The sequence below is a fragment of the Talpa europaea genome (assembly GCF_964194135.1).
Source record: "Talpa europaea genome assembly, chromosome: 11".
Taxonomy (NCBI): Eukaryota; Metazoa; Chordata; class Mammalia; order Eulipotyphla; family Talpidae; genus Talpa; species Talpa europaea.
In genome coordinates this window covers 74,701,067-74,724,087 of record NC_140078.1, presented here as the reverse complement: position 1 = coordinate 74,724,087, position 23,021 = coordinate 74,701,067, and the positions used below count along the sequence as shown (strand labels likewise).

Below are 23,021 nucleotides of genomic sequence, written 5' to 3'. Positions count from 1 at the left end.
TTAGTAAGTTAACGTTTTGAAATAGTGAACTTTTCCTTTTTTTTTTTAATGCTTCCTAACTCTGTGGTGTAAGAGTAAAAACGGTGATGACAGCCTCAGTGGAGAAACCATGCAGGGGCTACATGTGCATGAGGGCCTTGGGCTTTTTTGTCACCCAGGACACCTTCTGCTTCTGGGCTCAGTAGAGAGAGGAGCTGCAACCTCAAGCCAGTCAGCTGTTTGCATTAAATTCTCCTAGGTCTGACCTCTGTTAATGTGTTATTTTCTTTAATATTTTTACTCCAGGAACAAGGTCAAGTTCTCCTTAGTAATTTGAAATAATTTTTAAAAGACATACATAACATTTTTGTGCCATGATGTCATCTCAGGATTTCAGGGATGTGACTGTCAGGTTAGCGTAGATGATTTATTAGCTGCTTGACCTTGGGAGGTCACTTAACCTCTCTATGACTCAGTTTCCTGACCTGTGAAATGAAGTAATAATACTGTCTATGTCCGGGGGTTGTGGTGAGGGGTGTGTGCGTTAATACATGTAAAGTTCTTCGAATTGAGCTCCCTATATTTGCTGTCATCGTGGTGACTATCCCCCACCGTAGCAGCTCAGTAAGGAGTGAATGTGCTTTCCACTCTTCTTTTCTTCCCCTCCTCTGTCATCTCCTCTCCCCCTGCCTTCCTGCTTGTCTTGTATGTCTGCCATATTAGCTTTCCATTTAAGATCAAAACATAGGGTTACTTTCTGTGTCATGATTATAAAATCTCTGAAATTTGTTGTTATCCATTCAGAGACGGTAATCCATAGAATTGGACACTCCTGAACATGAATAATCCTCTGCTTATACTGATATGTTCAACTATGTATGTGTGAGTGTATGTGTAGTGCGTGTGTAATCATGATTATTATTTAAAAACGAAAATCATTGGATTTGAAATCACTTGCAATCAGCGTGCAATATATAGGTTGTTACTTGGGATGGAGTGACAGAAAAGAGAAAAAAACATTCATGGGTGGCTAAAGAATAAAGACTTAGGATCCTAGCTTCATTGGAAAATGAATTTGGTTACTTCCTTTATATCCTGGATATATTCTTCCATAATGAAAACTAGGTGTGCTCTTGGTAGCTGCAGGAAGAGAGGGAACCCTTGGGCCTTAGACAGAACACGAGAGGGTAGGATCAACACAGGCCTGGCCTGAGCCCTCTGGTGGATAAGAGCAACCTCAGAGCAGAGTGCCACACTCCAGGCCACTGAGTCTGGAGCCTCCCCAGACTTTCGGAGAAGAGATTATTTGGATTTAAATTGTTTTCTGTTCAGTGCAAGAGATTAGAACTTACTCCAAAGTTGGCCAGATAGGCCAAATTTAACTCCAAAATAAGTTAAATTTGTGTTACTATACTATAGAACTGCAAAATCAACTGTGCTGTACAAAAATATCAGAGCCTCATATGCAGTTTTCCTTTTCGCCTCCTGGGGATTCTGGAGTGGAGACTGTGTGAGGCCTGCTCTTCCTCCTGGACCTAGGGCTTGCTAGCAGTTGGTCTTTATTCAAACTGTGACTTTACTGTCAAAACTGTGGACCTAACTTACTGGGGATACCTTGGAGTCAGAGTGACCTGGGATGTAGAAACCTTTACTGGGTCGAGATTGGTGTTTAAACCCACAATTAGTTCTGGGGAGAGGGACAGGCAGTCAAGCCAGGGAAAGCCAGCTTCAGAGAGCAGTCTTTGACTTTGTTTGCTTTAGATCCTGTCGGTGAGGGGTGGAAGCATGGTGTGGTCTGTTCGAGGAGACTGTGAAGTCCTCTGGGAACTGACCTCAGTACAGGAGCATCCTCTCAGAGAGAGATAGGAAGTGAGGAGAACCACTGAGGCCTGACCGCAGAGCTCCCCTCCCTTCTACGGCAGTCATCGGGAGGCCCACAGGCTGCAGAGTGGTATCACTCCTCTGGTTTGGTAACCACGGGACCCAACCAAGATGTCACTTCAAGCCTGAGTAGCCTGGCAGCTTACTTTGTGTTTTGATTTCTTCTGTGTAAAGGGAGCTAATGAGAGCACCTACTTCATGGAGTTGTGGTGGGATAAAATGGATTTACCTGCTAGTGCAGGCTCCAGAACTTTTAGTCATCTTCTCTTTCATTAAGTTAAGCCATGATTTTTGCACGTTGTGCTGTAAGGATGAGTCAGCCCAGCACTGTGTCGGGTACATGTATGTGTTCAGTAAACGTGAGCTGTTTAACAATTTGATTTACTCATATAGAGTTAGTAGTTCAGGAGTGGCCAGTAGAGTGGCCACGACAGCAGCAGCACTTACTCATCTTGTTTCTGAGGGTGAGTTCAGGAGAGCGGTATTGGCTTTCTCTTAGGTTGGGGTGGAGAGGGGAAGAGTCTGTGCCCCTCCTCAAATGAATTGGCCACCCCACGGGACTTGCCAGGGTGTGCCCAGGTGAGGATTTGAGAGATTGCTCTTTCAGGAGCAAACTGAAAGGAACCTGGTGGGCAGCTTTCCAGGCCATGAGGCACACCAGGGTTTTGTGCAGTGATGTTGGTGGAGGACAGATGACTTGTGTAGAGATACTCCTTGACCTTAGAACACTGTTTTTAACACTCTGCATTTATCAACTACATTTATAAACTACAACGCAGTGACTGCAGTGAACAGATCCTCTCGATCCTCCAGAGGGAATAAGACTTCTCTAGGGGAAGGGGAAAGAAGTCTGTTTAAATTTCTGTGAGGTTTTTAAAGCTACAGATTGAATGAGGTTTTACTCTAGGATAGTGTAATTGGTGTGAAGGGAAAATACCATAGTGTGGAAGTGACTGTTTTAATGTTCCTCAGCCGAGAGGACAGTTGAGAATTCCAAAGTGTTTTTACAAAATAGGCTAGAAACTCCATTTTCATAGTTGTTGTTTTTTTTTTTTTTTTTTTAATTTTGTCAGTGTTCTTGTGTGACTCCACACTGCTGAGGAATAAAATCACAGTTTAAATAATAATGGATTTCACTATTCACTACTCTCGGGTGGGCATTTAAAAATCTTATTTATATTTGGCTTAATTGGCTGCTGGCATACCCAAATGTTTTTCTTGTGGGATAAAACTTCTGTGTAGAGAAGATGGAGTAACTCTTTGCCCCCTTCTCTGGCAGCTGCAGTGAACTTTTCATTTGGCCAGCAAGCCAGACTGAATCATGTTTCGAAACCACATTTGCCCTTCTGGTGTCCTTGCTGATGTTTACAGGATGTTGAATGGGTGTGCGGGCTGCTGGGTTTGTTTTTTTTTTTAACGTCTGTGGATTTTGCCCTAGTAAGTTTTATATAATATACTCTACTAAAATCTGTATATTATTACATGACTTTTCCCCCCATCTGTTACATAGGCAGTCATGGCCAACCAAAATCGATGTGCCCCAGGACCTTGAGGATGACCTCACGGCCACTCCTTTGTCCCACACGACGGTCCCTCAGCCTCCTGCTCGGGCTGCCGACAATGTCCTCAATGGCCACAGGAGCAAAGGCCTGTGTGACCCAGCTAAGAAGGATGACCTCCCCGAGTTGGCTGGACCCGCACTCGCCACGGTGTCCCCCGCAGGCCTGAAATCCACGGCCAGTGGGCGGAAGTGTCTCTTTCGGGTGGAAGAAGATGAAGAGGAAGATGAAGAGGACAAGAAGCCCATGTCCCTCTCAACACAAGTGGTTTTGCGCCGGAAGCCTTCTGTGACCAATCGGCTGACGTCGAGGAAAAGTGCCCCTGTGCTCAACCAGATCTTTGAGGAAGGGGAATCTGACGACGAGTTTGACATGGATGAGAATCTGCCTCCCAAGCTGAGCAGGTTAAAGATGAACATTGCTTCTCCGGGTACAGTTCACAAACGCTACCACCGGAGGAAAAGCCAGGGCCGGGGCTCCAGCTGCAGCAGCTCGGAGACCAGCGATGACGATTCTGAAAGCCGACGGCGGCTTGATAAAGATAGTGGGTTCACCTACTCCTGGCACCGCCGGGATAGCAGCGAGGGCCCCCCTGGCAGTGAGGGAGATGGGGGGGGCCAGAGCAAACCGAGCAACGGCAGCGGAGGGGCGGACAAGGCCAGCCCCAGCGAGAACAATGCCGGTGGGGGCAGCCCCTCCAGCGGTTCTGGCGGCAACCCCACCAACACATCCGGCACCACCCGCCGCTGCGCTGGCCCCGGCAACTCCATGCAGCTGGCCTCACGCAGCGCGGGGGAGCTCGTTGAGAGCCTGAAACTCATGAGCCTCTGTCTCGGCTCCCAGCTTCATGGGAGCACCAAGTACATTATCGATCCACAGAACGGCTTATCGTTTTCCAGCGTGAAAGTGCAAGAGAAGTCCAGCTGGAAAATGTGCATCAGCTCCACAGGGAACGCAGGGCAGGCCCCTGCTGTGGGCCGCATAAAGTTTTTCTCTGACCATGTGGCAGGCACCACCACTGAATTAGAACGAATAAAGAGCAAGAACCTGAAAAATAACGTGCTCCAGCTACCTCTGTGTGAAAAGACCATCTCTGTGAACATCCAGCGGAACCCTAAGGAGGGGCTGCTGTGCGCCTCCAGCCCGGCCAGCTGCTGCCACGTCATTTGACTGTGGCCCGCTCAGCCTCCAGCACGCTTCCTGCTCAGAGCAGTGAAGACTGGCTCACTTCACTGTTCCTTTCAGTTTTACTCTCTTAAAGTGGGCGTTAGAAGCAATTATTTATTATTTTTTGTTTGTTCGCCTGCCGATGTGACAGTGCATGGTCCTTGTGCATGCTGCTAGACCCTACTTTTCTTTTCCAGCTGAAAAGTCTGTTGTGTAATTTTTACATTTATAATTTTCATGTGGATGATCAGGATTAAATTAAAATGTATATTTGGAACCTAATATAAATGGAGCACTTAGAAATTTGATGTTCTGCACTTAACCTAGAGAAAGGAAAAAATGCTTTTGTTTCCTTGTGAAAAATCTAAATTCCTGTCCTGACCTTCTGTGATATGGAAACTCCGTGCTCTGAGGCACACTCCGTGGTGTCTGAGACAGAACCAAAGCAATAACGTTGTGACGCCAACAGGCCTGGAGTCAGGAGCGCATGCACGCCCAGCCTTGCAAGGCCTGTGCAGAGCAGAGTACAGCGAGCGTCTGCACTGAGAACCTTAAAACCGTGATTTCAACATCCCCACACCTGTTTGTCTTAAGCTATAGTGTGAAAAAAAGTTTGGGCTCTTAAAATTTAACTGAAAAAGATTTTCTTGTTTTGTAATAGGTGAGATAAAGTACTTAGATTTATAAGGCAGCTTCCCCCATAGTGATAAATTACAACTAGACAATCTTATTTTGTAATGTGATAAAGTGAACTGATGATGTCTTAACTCTACTTATAGAGTGTATGTCTGTCTAACAGAACAAAAAAGATGCTCAGTGTAAATTCCTTCCTGTAGGGCACACCCCAGGGTTTCCTTTAAAACCGTGTAGAGAGAGGAAACTGTCAGACTTAATACGGAAACAAAGGTGCACACAGAGGTTGGCAAAGTCAAAACCCTGTAAGTTGAAAAAACTTAATGGGATTTGATTTTTAGGACTTGTCGCTTGTTACTACCATTATTTTACATCCTCTAGTTCAGCTAGCTGTGAAAATTGGCTCATCAAAATCACATAAAAGGGTAAAATTCACACACACAAACAAAAACACAAAATCTGCTTTGTTGGCTTTTAAAAAAAAATTTTTTTTTTTGCTAAGTGTTTTTCACTTTGCCTTCCTGCCAAACAGTAATCAAAGAACTCTTGCTTTAAACTATTCCTATACAAAGACTACTTTTGACCAGATAGTCATCTTTTGTGGCATTTTATCTTATAAACACAGTATCTTGCAGATCGCTAATTTGGGAAGGGGCCAGAGACTACGGTTTCATGCTGTGCCCTGGGGGAGTCTTAAGAGAAATGCTTATTAGCAATGTTGGTGATGAGATGGGGCTGGGCCCCCGGGAGCTCTCCCACATTCATCAGCCTCCCTTCACGTCTCTGAAGTGACCGCCACCTGGCCCGCAGAGTGGGCAGAGCGCCACGGACAGCACGCCATGGGCCACGCTTTCTCCAAGCACACACCGACTCTGCTACTTTAGGGCACCATGTATTTTACTCAGAACTCTGAATTCACAGTATACCTACTAAACTAAGTGGAGATGATACTTAAAATACCTATTTTACTTTCTAGACCTAGGCTAGATACGTTTTAAGCTACAGCTCTAGTTCATTGTGATATTTATAACTGAAAGCTACGAGAATAGACGTGTGGGTGAAGCCATAGAACATATTTGCTTGAAATTCTTGAGCAGGGATCTTAAACAGGGCCAGAAATAAGATGTGTGGTTCACATAGATAGTGAGCGTAACATCTGTATTAAACATAGGAGAGAAGTTTATAAAGGGCATTGGCAATAAACTCTTTGTTGCAGCTGTTTTCCAAGTAATGTAAATACTTTTTCCTGTGATTATGTAAAGCCTTGGAATGGCACCTTTTAACTAACCCATATGTGTTTGGTTTTCAATTCAGATTCAGTTTTTTATATTCAGATGTATATATGGTGCTCACTTTAGGATCAGCAGTGTTGACCATTTATGCTGCATAGCTGTATTATAGCCTTATTAGTTGTGTGTGGTTGGTTGACCCTCTGGGTATACAAATGTTAGTCTGAGTGGCGTCTTCCTCATTTGTTCATTAAGTGAATGATTGTGCATGTGTTGTATGTCATAGTATGTCGTCACATAAAAGGGAGGGAGCGAATAACCATTACATTAATATTGGACCAAACTACTTACTTGCTCTAAACAGTTTCTTGTACCCCTTAACCTGTCTTCAGAAGTTGCATATAGTTACAGTAGTGTGTAAATTAAATATTGTGGAAAAACAATTAGTCTTGTATTTTTCTGTGTGTGTGTATATATATATATACATATATGTGTGTGTATATATATATAAATATAAAATTATGTACTTCTGGCAGTTCTATCTGTATTTAAAGATGCGACAATCTTGACACCGATTTTCAGAACAGCTGTGAGAACCTATCAGAGCTATCCCTACCAAGTAAGAGTTCATGTGTTAAGAGGGTACAGAATTACCAGCTGAGTTGGTCGGTTGCTTCCACTGCTGGTTGATTTTCCTCATTGTGTAAACATTGACAGGTATGTGACAAATGGGAAAAAGAATCCAAATAATAAAGAGTATATTGGTGTTCAGCAATATAAATCGTGTTCCCTGTATTTCTTCTCATGAATTCAGCTTTGGGTTGTTGCAGCTGGGGTTTGACCCAACTTTCCACGCTGCACACCTGCACCACCAGATGTGACTGAAAAATACAGTCCTGGCTGTTCTTGCTTTAAACTCACGAGCGCAGGTCTCAGGTGGACGCCGGGACTGCCCATTAATTATACTGTGTTTCCCGAATTCGTCTGTTTTTCTCGTTCGGCTGCTCGCCATGCTCCCTAGTAATTGAATCAACTAAAGCCATTAGAACTGCCGCAAGCTCCCACTTCTACCTTCCTACCATTGCATGTATTTCTGTCCTGCCCTAAACCTCCTAACCTAAACTTATAGAGAGTATAGAGAGATACCCATTTTCCCTTTCCTCTCAACTCCCCAACCCATCCTCACCCCCAGACAACCACTAATCCAGTGATGAATTTTAATGCCCTGATCACTCATAAACCTCCTGTTTTTCAGGACCCCATTTCTACCTTAGTAGTCTTCACACCACCAACTCCTCTTTCTCACAGCCTCTAAATTTGAAATGCCCCAAGGTCGTTCTGCTTCCCTTTTCTAGCTGCACTCAAACTTCCATTCAGTCTAACAGCTATGTGCTGAGAGAACCCAATAAAAGGCTTAACTCCTATTCTCTCGTCTTCAAGCCTTACTCTCCCAAATCTTTCCTGTCTCATAAATGGCAACTTCAAACCTTCATTAGTTTTGCACAATTCAGAATCTTGGCGTGATCTTTCACCTCAATGTCCAAACCATCAGTGAATCTTACTATTCAAGAATTGACCCTTCAGGGCCTCCACTGTTAACACTTGGTCCATGACCCCATCATCGCTCATGTGGACAGCTGCAAATGCCTAGCAGAGGCCTCCCTGCGTTTGCTTGGCCTCTCTTCTCCACGCTGCACTCAGTGATGTGTGTAAAACTAAATCATGTTTTGAAAGGTATACTTTCAGATACTTGGGGATTTTCTACATAAGTTTTTCTGACTAGTTTCTAGTTGTTTGGGTCAGAAATTATACTTTGTATAATTTAAATCATTTAAAACTTCTATTAGGACCCAACTTGTTTTATGGCTCAGATAATTGCCTATCTCGGTGAATGTTTTGTGACTGCTTGAAGTGTTCCTGTTGGTGAAATGTTCTATACCCATCAGTTCAAGTCATTAATGTTATTCAAGTCTTCTATATCCTTACTGATTTTCTGTCTCATATCAGTTATTGAGAGAGGGCTGTTAGGGATTTGCCTAGTTTTAGTTTTAGTAGCTTTGCTTCATGAAATTTGATGATCTTTTGTTAGGTACGTACACATTTTAGGAGTTATGTTCTCTTATCGGTTTTGAAGTGTTGCTCTTTGTCCCTAGGTCATTATTCTTTGTCCTGAAAGCTACTTTGTATGATACTGGTTTTATGGGGTTGGTTACCAGGGCAGGGAGGGCCTTTTTCTCACTGGTGATGGACTGAGGTGTGTGGTTTTCCTGTTAGCCGGGGTACTCAGCAACAGGAAGGTGAGAAGCAAGGACCAGGTTCCAGCGGCCCTGTAGCAGAATGCTGAACAGTTAACCAGCGGGCACTTTGGTGGTGCAGACATGTATACATACCTCCCTTTATACAGCTTGCAGGCTAGAAAAACGGAAACCAAATGTCCCCACCCTAATGGAAATTAAAGCAGCACTTGGAGTGACTTCACCCCTCCCAACCCCAGAATGCAAAGCCAAAAGCTGTACTACAGGCCTTGTCCTTTACACATGGAGTTTTCGCCAACCCCAAGATCTGCTGTCTAGTTATTGTAAGCCAATTAATATAACCAGGTTGGGTAAAGCAGAGCAAGAACTTTATTGCTTCACCTGCAATGGGAAAAAAAGGTGGGTTGGGAGGTGAGGGGGATTGGGATTTGGGATTTGGGATTGGGAGAGGGAGCTACTTTTAAAGCAAACAGGGGCCATGGTTTTCTTTGGGGTGGAGCCCTACATGAGCCTCTTTTTACATGCTTGCGCCTCAGCTAGGCTGTTCAGATTACAGCTGGTTTTCTGCATTTGACCTTTAAATAGCAGCTCCTGAAAAAGATTCCACCTAGGAAAGAAAAATCACTGGAATAAGTTTTGCAGTGGAGAAACGTTTGCGGGGGATAACCGAGTCAGGTAAGTACAGATGGGGAGGCCATCTTTGCTATGGTAAGGTGACTGCTTTCTAGGACCTGCCTGACTGCCTGCCATCTTGGGGTGTCTCTGCCTGTCCACTGATGGGCAGTTTGCTCTAGTAGCTGCTCACAACTATAAATGGCCCTATGACCCCTGGCACTTGGGCCGCAGCTAAAGGAAGGACACCAGTCAGGATTTGCATTAATAACCCAAATCAACTCCACCTTGTGGCTGACTTCCATCTAAAGTGTGTGTCCAGATTTTTGCCAGGCTTCTAACACACATACATTGAAGTACCATTTTCAGATATTAATTCCTAAGAGGCCATAAGCCTCTTGGCGGCTAAGAGCCACTTGTTCCCCAATCCTAATTTCCTCCCAGACAGCAGGTCCCAAAGGAATGACCAGCCCAGGTTAGCTTCAACACTCTGGAATTCTTTGGGAAATGTGAGACTGGATCTAGGCCCCTGAGTCCAAATGGTCTCTCATCGGGAGCTATAGTCTGCTGTCCCCCCAGTCTCATCTGCACATCTGCCATCCCTTAGGACCAGAGTGTCATGGAAATTGAATTGTTCAGGTGTGAGTTAGGTCACTAGATGCATATATATATGTAAGTTCGCCACTGTGGTTTGAAGTGGAGCTTGTAGCCCAGTGCCTTAATATTTCCTTGCCCAGTCCTTTAGTACAGCACAACGCTCTGTCCTAGCAGGGCCGTGGGATCTGTAAACCAACTGGGTAATTAGAACCTGAGTCCCAGGACCCTCTTTTTGTTTACGTTGGCCTTACTCCTCCTTATGAATTTCCTGCTGGAAGAAGGTCAAGAGCTGCAGGGGTTAAGATGAGGAGAGGGCCTGGGGAAGGTGGCATACACACACACCATCCTGGCACAGGAGGGCCTGTGGAGAGTGAGCCACACGGCTGTGAGAACTTGTGGAAGTCACCGGAACCCTACATGCTGTAATGTCTTTGTCTATAAAATGGGGAGGAAACTGATTCCCAGAGCATATGTGAAGGTGAATAGCAGCCCCTGGCCTGCAGCTGCATGTCCCTAACCCAGTTGCTTCTTGTTTTCTCACCAAAGCCACTAAGAAAAAGATTTGTTAACAAGTCTGAGCTTTCGAGCTGCTGGTGGGGAGTGTGACAGTGTGAACCCCAGGAGGAAGAGAACACGCCACCACCCCACCCCACACCTACCCATCTGGAGGCTGCAAGCCTCGGGGCTGGGCTTTGCCAGCAGAGGCCCAGGTCTGACCATGGGGTGTTCTGGGAACTCTGTGGACCGCTGGCTCGGGAACTTCCATGCTCTGGAGAGAGGTGGAGCATGTGTGGGTTGTGACAGCCCAATCACCCACAGGAGTCCCCAATAAATGTCAGTGACACAGCTGGTTGTGTTGGAGAACATAATTGGTCTGAGAAGTGAATCACACTTGGGGTCAAGGTCCACTGCCAATCTGTGGATTCTGTGACAGTTTGTTTTTCCTGGCTTGAGGGAGGGGGGTTAAGGGGGAGTGTGATAGTTGGGGAGACACCTATCCCTGGGCGCCACACAGTGGGACAAAGAGCAGAGCTCATGGCACAGCCCGCCCAGCAGCCCTGGGGTGCACAGAACCGCCGGCAACGCAGAGGCAGCCTCTCCCAGTTTCCTGCCGCTGCAGCCCAGCAGTCTCCCCGGGCCCTCCCAGCAGGGGCAAGGTGGTGTGGGGGGCGGGGCTGGCATCACCTCCTTCTAGCTCTGGCTTCTCAGAGGCTGCTGAGGTTCTTTCCAGGCCTCCTTGAACTTTTGGAGACTGGGCTGGGAGTTCAGAGAGGCTCTTAGTCTCCTCTCGTTTACCAGTGTGGACGAAGTCCTTCACACCCGAGAAATGAGGCTCTGCAGCCCTTTCTAGCTGTGCCCTGCTGGTTGGAGACCCCGAGGCTGTCACCACTGCACCGTTTCCCTATCTTAGCCAGGCTAGGGCTGGCCCTCCAGAGGCCCCATCTGTTCAAGGGGGGCAGTGCCTCCAGCCCGTGTCAACTGTGTGTGTGAGAAAGTGAGCTAGGAACAAGGAGAGAGGATTTCAGTCAGCAGGAGTCCTCAGGGGTGTCCAGGAGGGGAGTAGTGGGTGGGTCCCCATGAGGGCCTGAGGTAGCATAACCAGAGCAAGTGGGGTCACAAGGACCCCATGGCCAGCAGGGTAGTGGTGTGGGTTGGGTCTGAGGGCTGAATGGAGGCCAGAAACAAGAGTAACAGGCAAGTAGATGGGCAGGAGTCGGAGGAGGATGACCTGATGGGCAGGGAGCCGGCTGAGTGAATGGTGCCAGGTGGAGAACGACCAGGGGCTTGAAGAGCACCCTCTACGATGCGTGAGGTCAGGTGCAGGTGGTATGGTGGGACAGCATCATCCTAGATGCCTCCCAAATCGCTTCAGATACTAAGGGTATACAAAAGGTGAGCCATGAAGGGCACCTCCTTTCCTCCCAGCCCTTCTCCTGTGCACTTGCCTCATGCTAGATGCCCCTACTGGATCACTGGATACAAAGAACTTAGGGGCCTAGCAGTCTTCCCTCTTGACACAGCCTGACTGGTTCCCACATCCCTCCACTCCCTCCCTGTGGCCCGGTGCCCAGGGGCTGGTCCCAGGGGAGGTGGGTCCTGGGTGTCCATGCTGACCAGGGCTTCCATTTCCCTGTCATGGGGCTTAGTCCTGGTTGGATGGTGTGATTCTGCCTTGGTCAGACTGATGAAGGGCAGAGGGAGGCTTCTGGGAAGGCCACAAGCACAGAGAACCCCAGCTGGGTGCTGGCACCTCATGGTGTAAGACCAGTCTGGAGACAGGTGTTGAGCCTCAGAGGGAGACGAGCTGATCACCCAATTGTATTCCTGGGACTGGACCCCCGGCTTGACTGTAGGGGAGAAGAAAAGCTGGGTCCAGGGATTCCATCCAAACCTTTTCTTTTCCCAGAAACATCGGCCCCCAGGCCGGGGTCAGGAGGCAGATCTAAGGGCTCAGGGCTCAAATTGTGATGGTGGCAAGGAGGCACACAAGCATGTTCTAGAAAGACTGTCAAGCACTGAACCACCACTGAAAAGTTGTGCCATGGAGTGCCTCAGACCAAATAGGGCAGGGCAAAGCCAATTTAAACATGCCCACACTGGCAAATATGGTGGTAGTCTAGCAGGGCCAACTGAATCACCAAGAGGAGGCTGCTAGAAGAGTTGGGGCTTCCAGAAACATGACATGTGGACCACTGAGGCCATTCCATCCTGACGTGGAGGAGGGTATTAAGGTGCCAGACCCCTGCGTGAAGGAGACAGGTCTGGAAGCTGAGGCCCCTCAGTCCCTCCCCACCTTCCCCCAATGCCGAGGCACCTGCAGCTTTCAGGGAGAAGGGCCCCTGGTCTGTGGTGCCCCTGCTGTGAGAGACATGGGCCCTGGTGGGGAGGGGCTGGCTGTTTCATGGGCTGAATGTTAAGCACGAGAGAAGGAAGCCAGGTTGACCCTTGAGGGGTGGTTTTCAAAGCTAGACCACCGCCAGGGGAGCAGCCAAGGGCCCCAGGGTCTGCACCCTGGTGGGCTGGATACCACTGGCCCCTGTGGGCTATTGTTCTGTGAATGAGGTGCCTACCTAAGGGAGCGGGCCCCTGGGCAAAGCCAAGCCTCATCCCTCTTGGAGGCAGGTGCTCCATGGCAGCTGGCCCCTAGGCCCGGAGCTGAGTGCAGGCAAGGCATCCCAGCAGCCCTAGGAGCCCCCTAGGGGTAGGCTCCAGGGGCAGCACAACCTCTGAAAATGGCCTGGGCCTTGGAAGTGGCACCCAGGTGCACAGCCTCAAGCCAAGCCCCCCTCAGCTCCACCTTTCACGACGCAGCCCAGGGCTCTATTCAGAGCAGAGTGAGCCATCTGTGTGTGTGGGGGGGAATCAAGAGCTGCAAGTCATCTTTAAGAGCTCGGTTCTGTTGATAAACAGCCTGTAACATACTGGAAAACAGAACCAGGAAGAGGTATTTAGAGTCATCGGGTATTGGAAATACAGCCTCAGCTCAGTGGAGGCTCAGCAGGAAGGCCCCTCAGAATGGCTCTGGTGACAGTGCAGTGGGCGCACCTCGACCCGCCCCTCTACCCCATGGGTCCTGGGCCATGGCGGGCTGGGTGCGGTGGCCCCTGCGAGGGCAACGAGGAGAGCTGGTGGTTCATCCGCGGGTGCACGAGGCTCAGGGCAGCAGGAGTCCTGCAACAGGCCAGGCAGCTGGAGTGAGCGCGGGGCTTGGGCAGAAACCCGGCAGGAACAGGACAGGGTGAGGGGACAGCCAAAAGCTGGGTCCAGCTGCCCCTTCCCCGAGCAGGGACACTGCGGAGGGAGGCGGTGGCGGCCCCACAGGAGCTGCCTCATCGGGCCAAGCGCCGTGTCTGGGCGCAGGAGCCACGAGGCAGCCCCTCTGCCTGAGCCCGGGCAGCCCGGGCACTCAGGTCGCCCTCTGCTTCTCGCCTTCCCGTGGTTCCTCCTTCAGGTTCTCAGCCACGAGCTTCATTTGCTGTTGAGAGAACACAGGGCCGGGGTGAGTGGTGCGAGTCCAGCGGGCCGTGGGCGACCGTGCTCTTGGGGGTCTGGCACAGCACACGCTGCCCTGAGAGCCTGGCCCTGCAGCTTCCTGGAGTGCAGAGCAGAGGCCCCGTTTCTGCCCCTGACACGGTGGGAGACAGCGGACGTGAGTGGAAAGAGCCTTGTGTTCCATGAGGGCGTTCAAAGACGCTGAAAGAGCAGCAGCTGGAATCTCTTCTCCCTGGACCTCGGGGCTAAGGGGAGGTGGAAGGTCAGAGCAGGGGGTCTGGAGCCCTGACTCGGGGCCAAGTCCTTGCTCTGCCCCCTAAGCCAAGTGACCTCGGCAACGTGACTCCTCTGCGCCTGCCTTCCCACCCCTGCAGGGGGAGCAACGGGGCACCATGCAGGTGGCGGTGGGGCTGCTCGGCGGGACGTCCCTGACCCAGAGCAGATGCTCCAGACCCGCAGACATCCTAGCAGCCCTCTGTCCCCACAGCCAGAGGAATGCCCCCCGCCATGCCGCCCGGGACAGCCTATGAAGTCACCCCCGGGGCAAGGGCAGGAAGGAGGTCCATCTCCCCAGACTCAGGTGTCGCCTGTACCCGAGGGGCAAGGCAGCCTTGGGGGCTGGGGTGGAGATGGTGGGGAGACCCCTGCTTCCAGTGCTGGGGCCGCACCTCCCGTCCTTAGCCAGCCCTCAGGTCCCAGACACCTCTGTCCTCTGGGTGCTGGAAAACATGACCACAGCTCTGCCCTTCTGTTTGAATAAATGAATAACTACTTTGGAATGTGGCTTAAGATACGCGTACAGACTTGATAAGGGCTATTTGCTTATGAGAAAAACAAAGCTCTGAGCACAAATACTGCGCAAACCGTAAGAGGACGAAAGGGCCCTCGCTGGTCAGAGTCTGGCAGCACTGCTTCCCCGGCGTTTCACCTGGCAGGAAAATCAATGGGTTTTGATCCAATTGGTTTTGATCCAAAAGGCGGCTTTGGGGCTCCCTGTGAGGTGCAAGTTGCTCCCCTATGTACATGGCTACGGGTACCTAGCTGCACCTCTGGCTGCAAGCAACAGCACACTCCCCCCAGCTTTCAGGGAGAAGAGTCCCCTCACACACTGTAGAGGGAAGCCTCGGCCTCCTGCTTCACCCCATCTCCCATCTGACAGGGCCTTGAGATCTCTGTTATCTCGAGAGACCCCATTTTACTTGGCGCAGTTCTCATCTGTTCTGAGCCTGGTCTGTCTTGCACAGGGCGGCTCAGAGGTGGGCTCCAGAGGCTGCCGCCCTCTCTGGGTGAGGGAGGGGCCTGCCTGGCTCTCCGTCTTCCGCAAGGATAGGGGACGGCTTTCGATGAGGTGGGGACTGGTGGGAGGGTGGGGACGGGCTCCTCCTACAGGACACAGCCGCCGGAGCAGGGGTGGACAGGGGGGTGGAGGTGGGCCCCAACCAGCCCGTCTGAATGACCCACAGCTGGAGTGTTTACGTAACCTTCGGCCTGACTGGGGTGGAGTCAGCTTATTTATTTCACCTGGAGCAGCAGACGCACCATGCCACGTGGGCGTCTCCCCAGAAGCTGTTTTCCGCGCCGAGTACCTTTCCTGTCACTACCACTGCCTGTCCTGTCACAGGCCCGCTTCATCACCTGTCACTGAGGTAAACTAGCCCCACACAGAAAACAGCCGCGTCAGCCCCCACTCACTGCAGACTCTTCTAGTTGGTGTCATTTAAAACTCATGAGACCTTTGAAAATGTCTTTTTATGAGAGAGAAGAGAGAAAGGAGATGAATCTATTTCCTGACTTAATAATTAACTCTAAGAAATTAAAAGCTACATACATTTAACTAAGCTAGAACATGATGAGGAGGAAAGGGCCCTAGCTTGTCACAGAATCTTCCAGCACTGCTTCCCCAGCATTTCACCTCGGGAGGAAAGTCAATGGATTTTGATCAAATTGATTTTGATCCAAAAGGAGGCTCTGAGGCTCTTTGTGAGGTGCAAGTTGCTCCCCTATTTACATGGCTGTGGTTGGGAGCCCCTGATGTCTGGAGAGGGACTGCAGCACTCCCCAGAGGGGCTCCCTGCCATGAGGGCTCTGTCTGATGGGCCCTCTCCCCTGAAACAGCCAGCCCTGATTGACTTCTGGAGATGCCCCTTCTCTCAGGCCCATGGCTGGGGGTGCTCAGACCCTCCTGCCCCCCTCAGGGCGGCTCCTAAAAGCCAGGGATGTCTGGAGGCTGTGGGGTGTCAGCACAGAGCTGCACTGCTGGTAGCAAAGGTAGAAACAATGACCTGATGCCATTATGCACAGGGCAGGGTCACTGGCCACCCAGGGAGACAAAGTGAAGTCCAGAGACCTCAGTGGGACTTCTCAGGCTTTAATGCTCTTTCAGGCAACCAGGCACACCAGGCAGGGAGGCTGGCATGCAAGGAGGAAGGCAACCGAGCCCCTGAACTCCCGCCAATCTTTGGGCTTTCTTGGTCTCATACCACGCTGCCTCACCTCAGAGTGGTCCTCTCATCAGAGTGAGCCTCATAATGACGCTGCCCTTTTAGTTCAGCCTCTCGTCACAGGTGTGAGCCTTTACACATGCGCACTCCTGCGCTCTCTGGCCCAGGAGTCCACAAAGGCGCACGTGCCCGTGTCCACGCCCCCAGCCCTGGGCATCCACACTAGTGGCAGGAGGGCATAAAAGAGTCATTTACTCTAGAAATGCTCAAGGACCCCACAACCTCTTGTGCCTCAGGCCCAACAAACCTTCGGTTGCTTGGCCACATGGAATCCTGAGACCTTGTTAGACTCAAATCCCTCCCTGAGGTGCTAATATAGGAAGGCCCTAGGACTCAGAATTTTTAACAAGACCTAGAAGTTTCTGCACAGCCACCCCAGTTTGGGGAGTCTGATTTGTTGCCTGTCCTTCACAAGCAAGCTGGAGTGGCAGGAGGCGATGGGAGATCCCTGTCAGGCCACACGGTGGGCTCCTGCCAGGAGCACTGGGGTGAAGTAGGTCTGCACTGTCCCACCAGGATCAGGCTGCCTCTTCAGCAACCCTGGCTGGGATATGGGTGGTTAGGAGGGAGCAATATTACCCCCTTAGAAAAAAAAATCTAACGTGGTTTCTCCTCTTTTAATTCCTGCAGTCCAGTCATACTATTTTCCTTCAATGTTTATTGTTTTAAATGTTCTTTTCTAGTAATACCTAATCTCCAGAGAGCAAACTGACGTAACGCAGGCAGGCACGCACGCCAGGGTCCCCAACAGCACGGGCAGCCTCAGTGCTCCTAAATACTTGGGGAGAGCCCCACGACCTCAAGCCTGCAGCAGCAGCCAGAGGGATTATAATTCATCTGATAATCTCAGCGATTAAGAGGAACAATGAAGCCTCCTTTCTTATGAGGATGTAAATGAGACATATTCAAATTCTAAAGATCAGCATCATCAGGTAGATGTCCAAATTATCAGCTCAGTTCCTGCTGGAAATGCATGTTTCTCCAAGAAGATTAAAAACCCAGCTTCTAGAAAGCTCCAATACCTGATGGTCAGGCCTGGCTCAGCCAACCAATGAGATGCCAGTGCCCATGAGTTCATTAACTGCAATAACTTGAACCCAGCTGACCCCGGGCAGAGAAAATATCAGTTTGACTTAAAAAAAGAATTTTTTTAACATCTACTTCTTAAATAAACCTTTGAACCCTGAGTTTCAAAGCAAAACTTTCAAAAGCAGAAATGAAAGGCACATTGAGAAAAAACTTCATAGATAGTTTAAGAATGCAGATTACTTGCAACAAGGTGAGGAGCCCACGGAAGCCAGAGGCTTGCTTTCCAACCATCTGCAGGCATGAAGTTACTCGGATGCTTCTGGAACAGAGCCAAGTACGTCTGATTCTCTTTGGCTGTGTCTCAGACGTGGGCTGTGAGTCATTACACCCCCGCAGCGCTACGGCAAGGAAGCCCCCACAGGTGACTGAGAGGCTAGCAAGTGACCACACTGATGCAAGGGTGTCATCCTCCCTGCATTTGGGAAACAGTATTAGGTACAAAGAGCCCTCATCTGAGCAGCACATTGCCTCTGCCCCACTCCATCAGTGGGTACTGACGCTTCCAAGTTACGGCCACCCTAAATGTGATCCTTTCCATTCATCCAAATACCTGTGAAAGCAGCACTTAGTGTAATAGGCCCTTTTGGGGCACCCTGGGCTTCGGTATATGCTGACACGCTCCATTCTAGAGGCTTCTCACAGGACTCAGGCAGGTGTGTTGGGGTGCCAGCCTGGGGCTTCATGTGTGGTCCTCAGTGCCAGCTTCTTGTGACTCTTGGCTTCTTACCTCCCACCGCCCTTCTTCCTGCATTTCTAATTGTGCTTGTACATGAAAACCACATTTTCCCTCCAGCTTTGTTGGCATGACTTTTAATGTCTGTAAGTTAAAAGTACCAATCCTTATACCTCATTACAAGACACAGGCACTGTTCTAAACTGCACATATACAAACTCCTCACAACCACTCTAGAGAGACATACTATGTTCCTCACTTTAAAGATGAAGCTGAGGGCCTCCCTGGTGGCACAAGGCGTTAAAGCACCACACTATGAAGCAATCTGCAGCCTCAGCAGCATGAGTTCAATCGCCGGCCAGGGAGAAACCCACATGGTGCAGCAGACCTCTCCTGTCTCGCCTGCTGCTCCCCTCAGCAGTGTATTTCAGTCAGTCTGCCTGTTCTGTTCTTCATTCTGTGGTGAATCCTCTGACCCTCGCATCGCTGGCCTGCACCCCAGCTCTTGTATGCATAAACAGATAAATCTTTAAAAAAAAAAAAAGATGAAGCTGAGGCACAGGGCGGTTGAGAAACCTGCCTAAGGTCACACAGCTCATAGAAGGCTGAACTGGCTCCAGAGCCTGAGTCTTACCTGCAGACTGCCCAGCCCTACCTGACGGTGCACCCCGACTCTGTGCTGGTTTTGCACTAGTATAACAACCCCCCAGCTACCCGCCAGATTTACCTATGCTGGGAGATTCAGGTTCGGATGGATCACATCTCTCTCCTGTGAAGGCTTGCTGTTATTTTGTTGATTCTTGGTAAAGATTAGATTTTGATCTGTTCCACCTGGCTCAGATGCCGGCTGCTACTCTCTCTAACCTGAGGGAGTGCAACCCTATAAGATATCACATTCGCCCCCATCCTGACCTGTCAGCACAAACTTAAGAAATATTTTAAAAGTTGTTTACAACTCTAGATAGGAAGTTTAAGAGTTAATTAAAAAAAAATCACAGCTAAAGTCCTGAAAAGACTGGTGACAGGTGAACTGCTACCAAGAGCATCTCCAATGAAGGCAAAACATACAGAATTAGGGAAACTGGCAACAAAGTGCAACTCACTAAACACATAAAGAGGAACAGAGATGTTCATAAATTATTCAGGAAAAAGAAAGGTTAAAACAAGCGATGTCTGCCTTTATTAGCTAAGAGGACAGATGTTGCCTAAAAAGCAGCTGAATTGATTGGCTGTATTTTGGAAATATCCAGAAATGAGTACGGAGAATAAGAACAGAGGACCGAGGGGTCCCTTGGGAACATCCACAAAGGGAGGCAGAAAGGACTGGCCTGGAGCTGTCAGGCCCTAGACCTCGTGTCGGGTGAGGTCACAACGCAGACAGAATCCGTAAAATAGGAGTAAAACTGGAACAGGAAGAATCAGTGTTCCTGAGGTCAAAAGTAAACTATGACTAATTCTAAGGAAATAATAGAGATAGATATGAAAGTTACAGTCAATACTCCGGAGTGGCCGCCCACCAAGTGTGTCACCACCACTTAAGGGAGAGCGTGACAAAGGAATGGGTGAGGACACGCGCGAGATACCGCGGCGTGAGGACAGGAAAGGCAGGTGAAGACCACACGGTTTCTGTGTGCAACAGTGGGGAAAGCATTTTGTAGCCTGGCAAACATGTAGTATTCAGCAGAAACATAATAGTACAGTAACCAGTTTGCCCCAAATTAGTGATAAATAACCGTTTCTTTTAAAAATTACATCACTTTTTAATGACATCTTTCACTGAAGTAAGTAGATCTCTGGGTAGGATATTGCTTTGCAGAGTGAAACACGGATAGGAGAGCCTCTGTCCAGGCACTGGGCTGCCAATCAGAGGAGAGAGGGGGGCATTCAGACTTGTTCTCACCAGCCCATGACACGACTAGTGTGCTGGTGTGCCAGTGGGTCAGGCCACTAGACGCCAACAGCACCTGGACTGCGGGAGGCATTTCCTGGACAAGACTGTCACAGCATCACTTACTCAGGAACTAGCTCAGTCTTGGCCTGAATATGGCCACGGCCTGGGAGGAAGGGCGCGTCAGGTCTTCAGGATTTAACTCCCTTCCTGCCTGGAAGCCCGGGAGCCAAGGAGGAGGCAGCACTCTGGTCTCACAGCAGGAGTTTGCAGGGTCAGGGAGCTCCATGTGTGTCAGACAGGCCATTAGGGGCCTTTGTGAGCCAGGGGCAAGCCCATGATCTGGTTAACACTCATCTTTAATCTCTGGGTCCTAAGTTGATAGCTCAGGGCAGAACAGTGCTCAGGGGTCCTGGCTGGGGGGCTGGAGGGTGGGTAAGCCAGTGGACACAGAGGGATAATGGACGCCCAGCGCGGTGACTGCTCCTGAGAAAATCCCCACAGCTTCCTTCACTGAAAGCTGGAGGCACTGGCCGTCTGGAGAGCTGCGCCTTCCTCACCCTCGTAAGATGAAGGAGCTGCACAGAGGCTTAGAAGCCTGAAGAGTAGAAGTAAACACTACTGATAAGCCACAGAGATCCAAAGGTCTCCAAAGGGACCCCAAGAGTGGGGAGACTCGGTGACCATCTGAGGGAGGCATCTTTGACTGTTAGAGGGATCTAATGTCCCTGACCTCCCATCCAGGTCCCAGGTCACGGCACATGAAGGGACACACTTTCACTGTGGCATGAAAAGAAACCCAAGGGGCTCGGGACATAAAAGGATGAGAAACAGTCCACTAAGTGGAAGGTAGGGCACAGCCAAGCAGGTTTTAAAATTTAAAGTAAAGATTTTTCTTAGCCGTCAGGGGGAACAACCTTTCATCTAAGTTACTCCTGCAGCTGCCAGCAGGAAAGAGAGCAGAAGTGGGGAGGCCCTGTGATTGGGCCCCTCTGTGTGCCCACCCGCTGCGGTGGACATGAGCAGGTGTGCAGCACAGGCAGGACCTCGGCCTTCGGAAACACTGCATGCATCACCAAAGGCAAGAGCCTGGAGAGCCCAAAAGTGGGGGTGTTTCCTGGTGTAAACACTGGGCAACCCTCTGATAAACCAGGCATCCATGCCCTCCACACACCACCTAGAATTTCAAAATCAAATGTTATGATGAAAACCAAAGCAGTAATGATGGCACTGACCATGACTTCCAAAACTCTTCATCACGCCTGCTGCCCACCAGAGTACAAGCACCTTTCGATCCCCCACTCTGGGTGGCCTCGTCTCCCCATCATTAGAATCAGAGCCAGCACCAGAGCTCCTTCTGCAGGGCTGGGGTGAAGCAGGGCCTGGGAGGGTTGGCTAGGTTGTGCTTTTGCCTTAAGTACTAGGCAGGGGCTTTTGGCCTTCCATCACCTGGCCCCACTTTCCCTGAGGAGAGCGAATTCTCACTTACTCCCATCGAAGACTCGCGAAGTAGGATTACTCACTGCTCCTGCCCTACGTCCTTCATTTCACTTTAACTTTCCATCATCTATATCCCCTCCTGGGTGAGTGGCAGGCCCTGAAACCAACACTGACGGTTAAATACAGGCTGACGGCATGTCACTGAGCCCTCTGCAATGCTATGTCACAGGCTCCTGAACACACTTAGGCAATCAAGGCAGTAGATTCCAATTTTTCTGAAATCTAGAACTGTGACTCTGTAGCACCAGGAAAAGCCAGAGCAGGATCTCTGTGATCGGGCAGACGGGGTAAAGGAGGAGTCCTGGAGCTCTCAGTGGCTTTTTCAGGCTTCCATTGGGTTTACCAGGTACACGGCAGGCTGGCAGGCCTCCCAGGCCCCAGCAAGTCTTCACTTTTTCTGGGGTCTCTGACATTCTCTCATGGCCTTTGCTTCTCTGCTCCTTTCACTCTCTTTCGTTTTGCTGTTCCGCTGGGGTCCCCATGATGCCACCCTTATAAGCCCAGACTTAGCCCAGGTGTATCCTATCTACATATGCCCACACCCTACTCCAGGTGCATCAGGCTTGCATTCGGGACCGCAGGCTTCCATCATCAGTCCTAATGGCGGGAGGGCAGAAAAGCCTGACACTTGACTTACCCTACAGACACCAATACTCTTGGTGACAAGAAGCCACCAAAGTCCCTCCAGGCTACCCACGGCACTGACCCCCCCTGTCCAAGGGACCATCTTTCCACCACAGTCCTCCCAGAGGAGAGGCCAGGCCAGACCTTGAAATTGGCGGTGTTAGTAATTGGGTGATTTTTAAAGCTCATGTCTATTTTTTTTTTTTTTGATTAAAAGTATTATACAGGGATGAAATTCATCTCTCACGTTGTCCCTGGTTTAGGAAAGTGTCCTTCTCCCTCTCCACTCATGTGGTTTGCTGGGGACAAGGGGAAAATAAACCGTCCTGTGCTTCCTCTACCTTTGGAGCCCCGGAGAGGACTGGATCCTCTCCAAGAAAGTGGTGAATTCAAGGACTCATCCGCTGTTCAGGCCTCTGAGATGAGGATATGGTATAGATACTTTCTGTTCAAGAAAACACCTCGGAATTCTTCTGTTTCTGGCTGCTTGTCAGCAATTGGAGAAAAACAACTTTAAAAAGGAAGGAAAAAAAGAAGAACGCAGAAGAGCAAACAGAGGAAAGCCATCGTGACCTCTGGGAGAGCCTTCTGCGCTCTGCGCAGAGAGCCTGGTACCGTCTGGGAAGCTAAAACCGCTCCTCACTGGAGGGAGAGGGTCCCTGCTGCATGGTCTCTGAGGGGGGGTCCAGTGTGCCGAGCTTCTGTGAGGAGGTGACGACAGGCAGGCGAGGTGCCTGGGCTGCCCCCGCTGAGCTCCCCCTGCTCTGGCCAGCTCTTCTCCCATCAAGCCCTCTCCTTCTTAACATGTGGGGGAGGGGGTCCATCCTGAGGAGCGCAGCCG

The 23,021-nt window shown here is 49.9% G+C and overlaps 2 protein-coding genes across 2 annotated transcripts in view; one reads left to right on the top strand and one right to left on the bottom strand.

Moving 5' to 3' along the window:
- Positions 1–4,589, top strand: part of SNRK (SNF related kinase) — a gene marked incomplete at both ends in the record, with an annotated part of 43,841 nt that extends 39,252 nt beyond the window's left edge. The window contains 1 exon segment of the mRNA XM_084246997.1: positions 3,371–4,589. Within this exon segment, the coding sequence (XP_084103123.1) occupies positions 3,371–4,589 (1,219 nt within the window).
- Positions 4,590–13,819: 9,230 nt separating this feature from the next.
- The window catches only part of ANO10 (anoctamin 10), a gene marked incomplete at its 3' end in the record, with an annotated part of 124,551 nt that continues 115,349 nt past the window's right edge, over positions 13,820–23,021 (bottom strand). The window contains exon 12 of the mRNA XM_084247789.1: positions 13,820–13,888. Coding sequence (XP_084103915.1) covers positions 13,820–13,888 — 69 coding nt within the window. The remainder of the gene's footprint in view (positions 13,889–23,021) is intronic.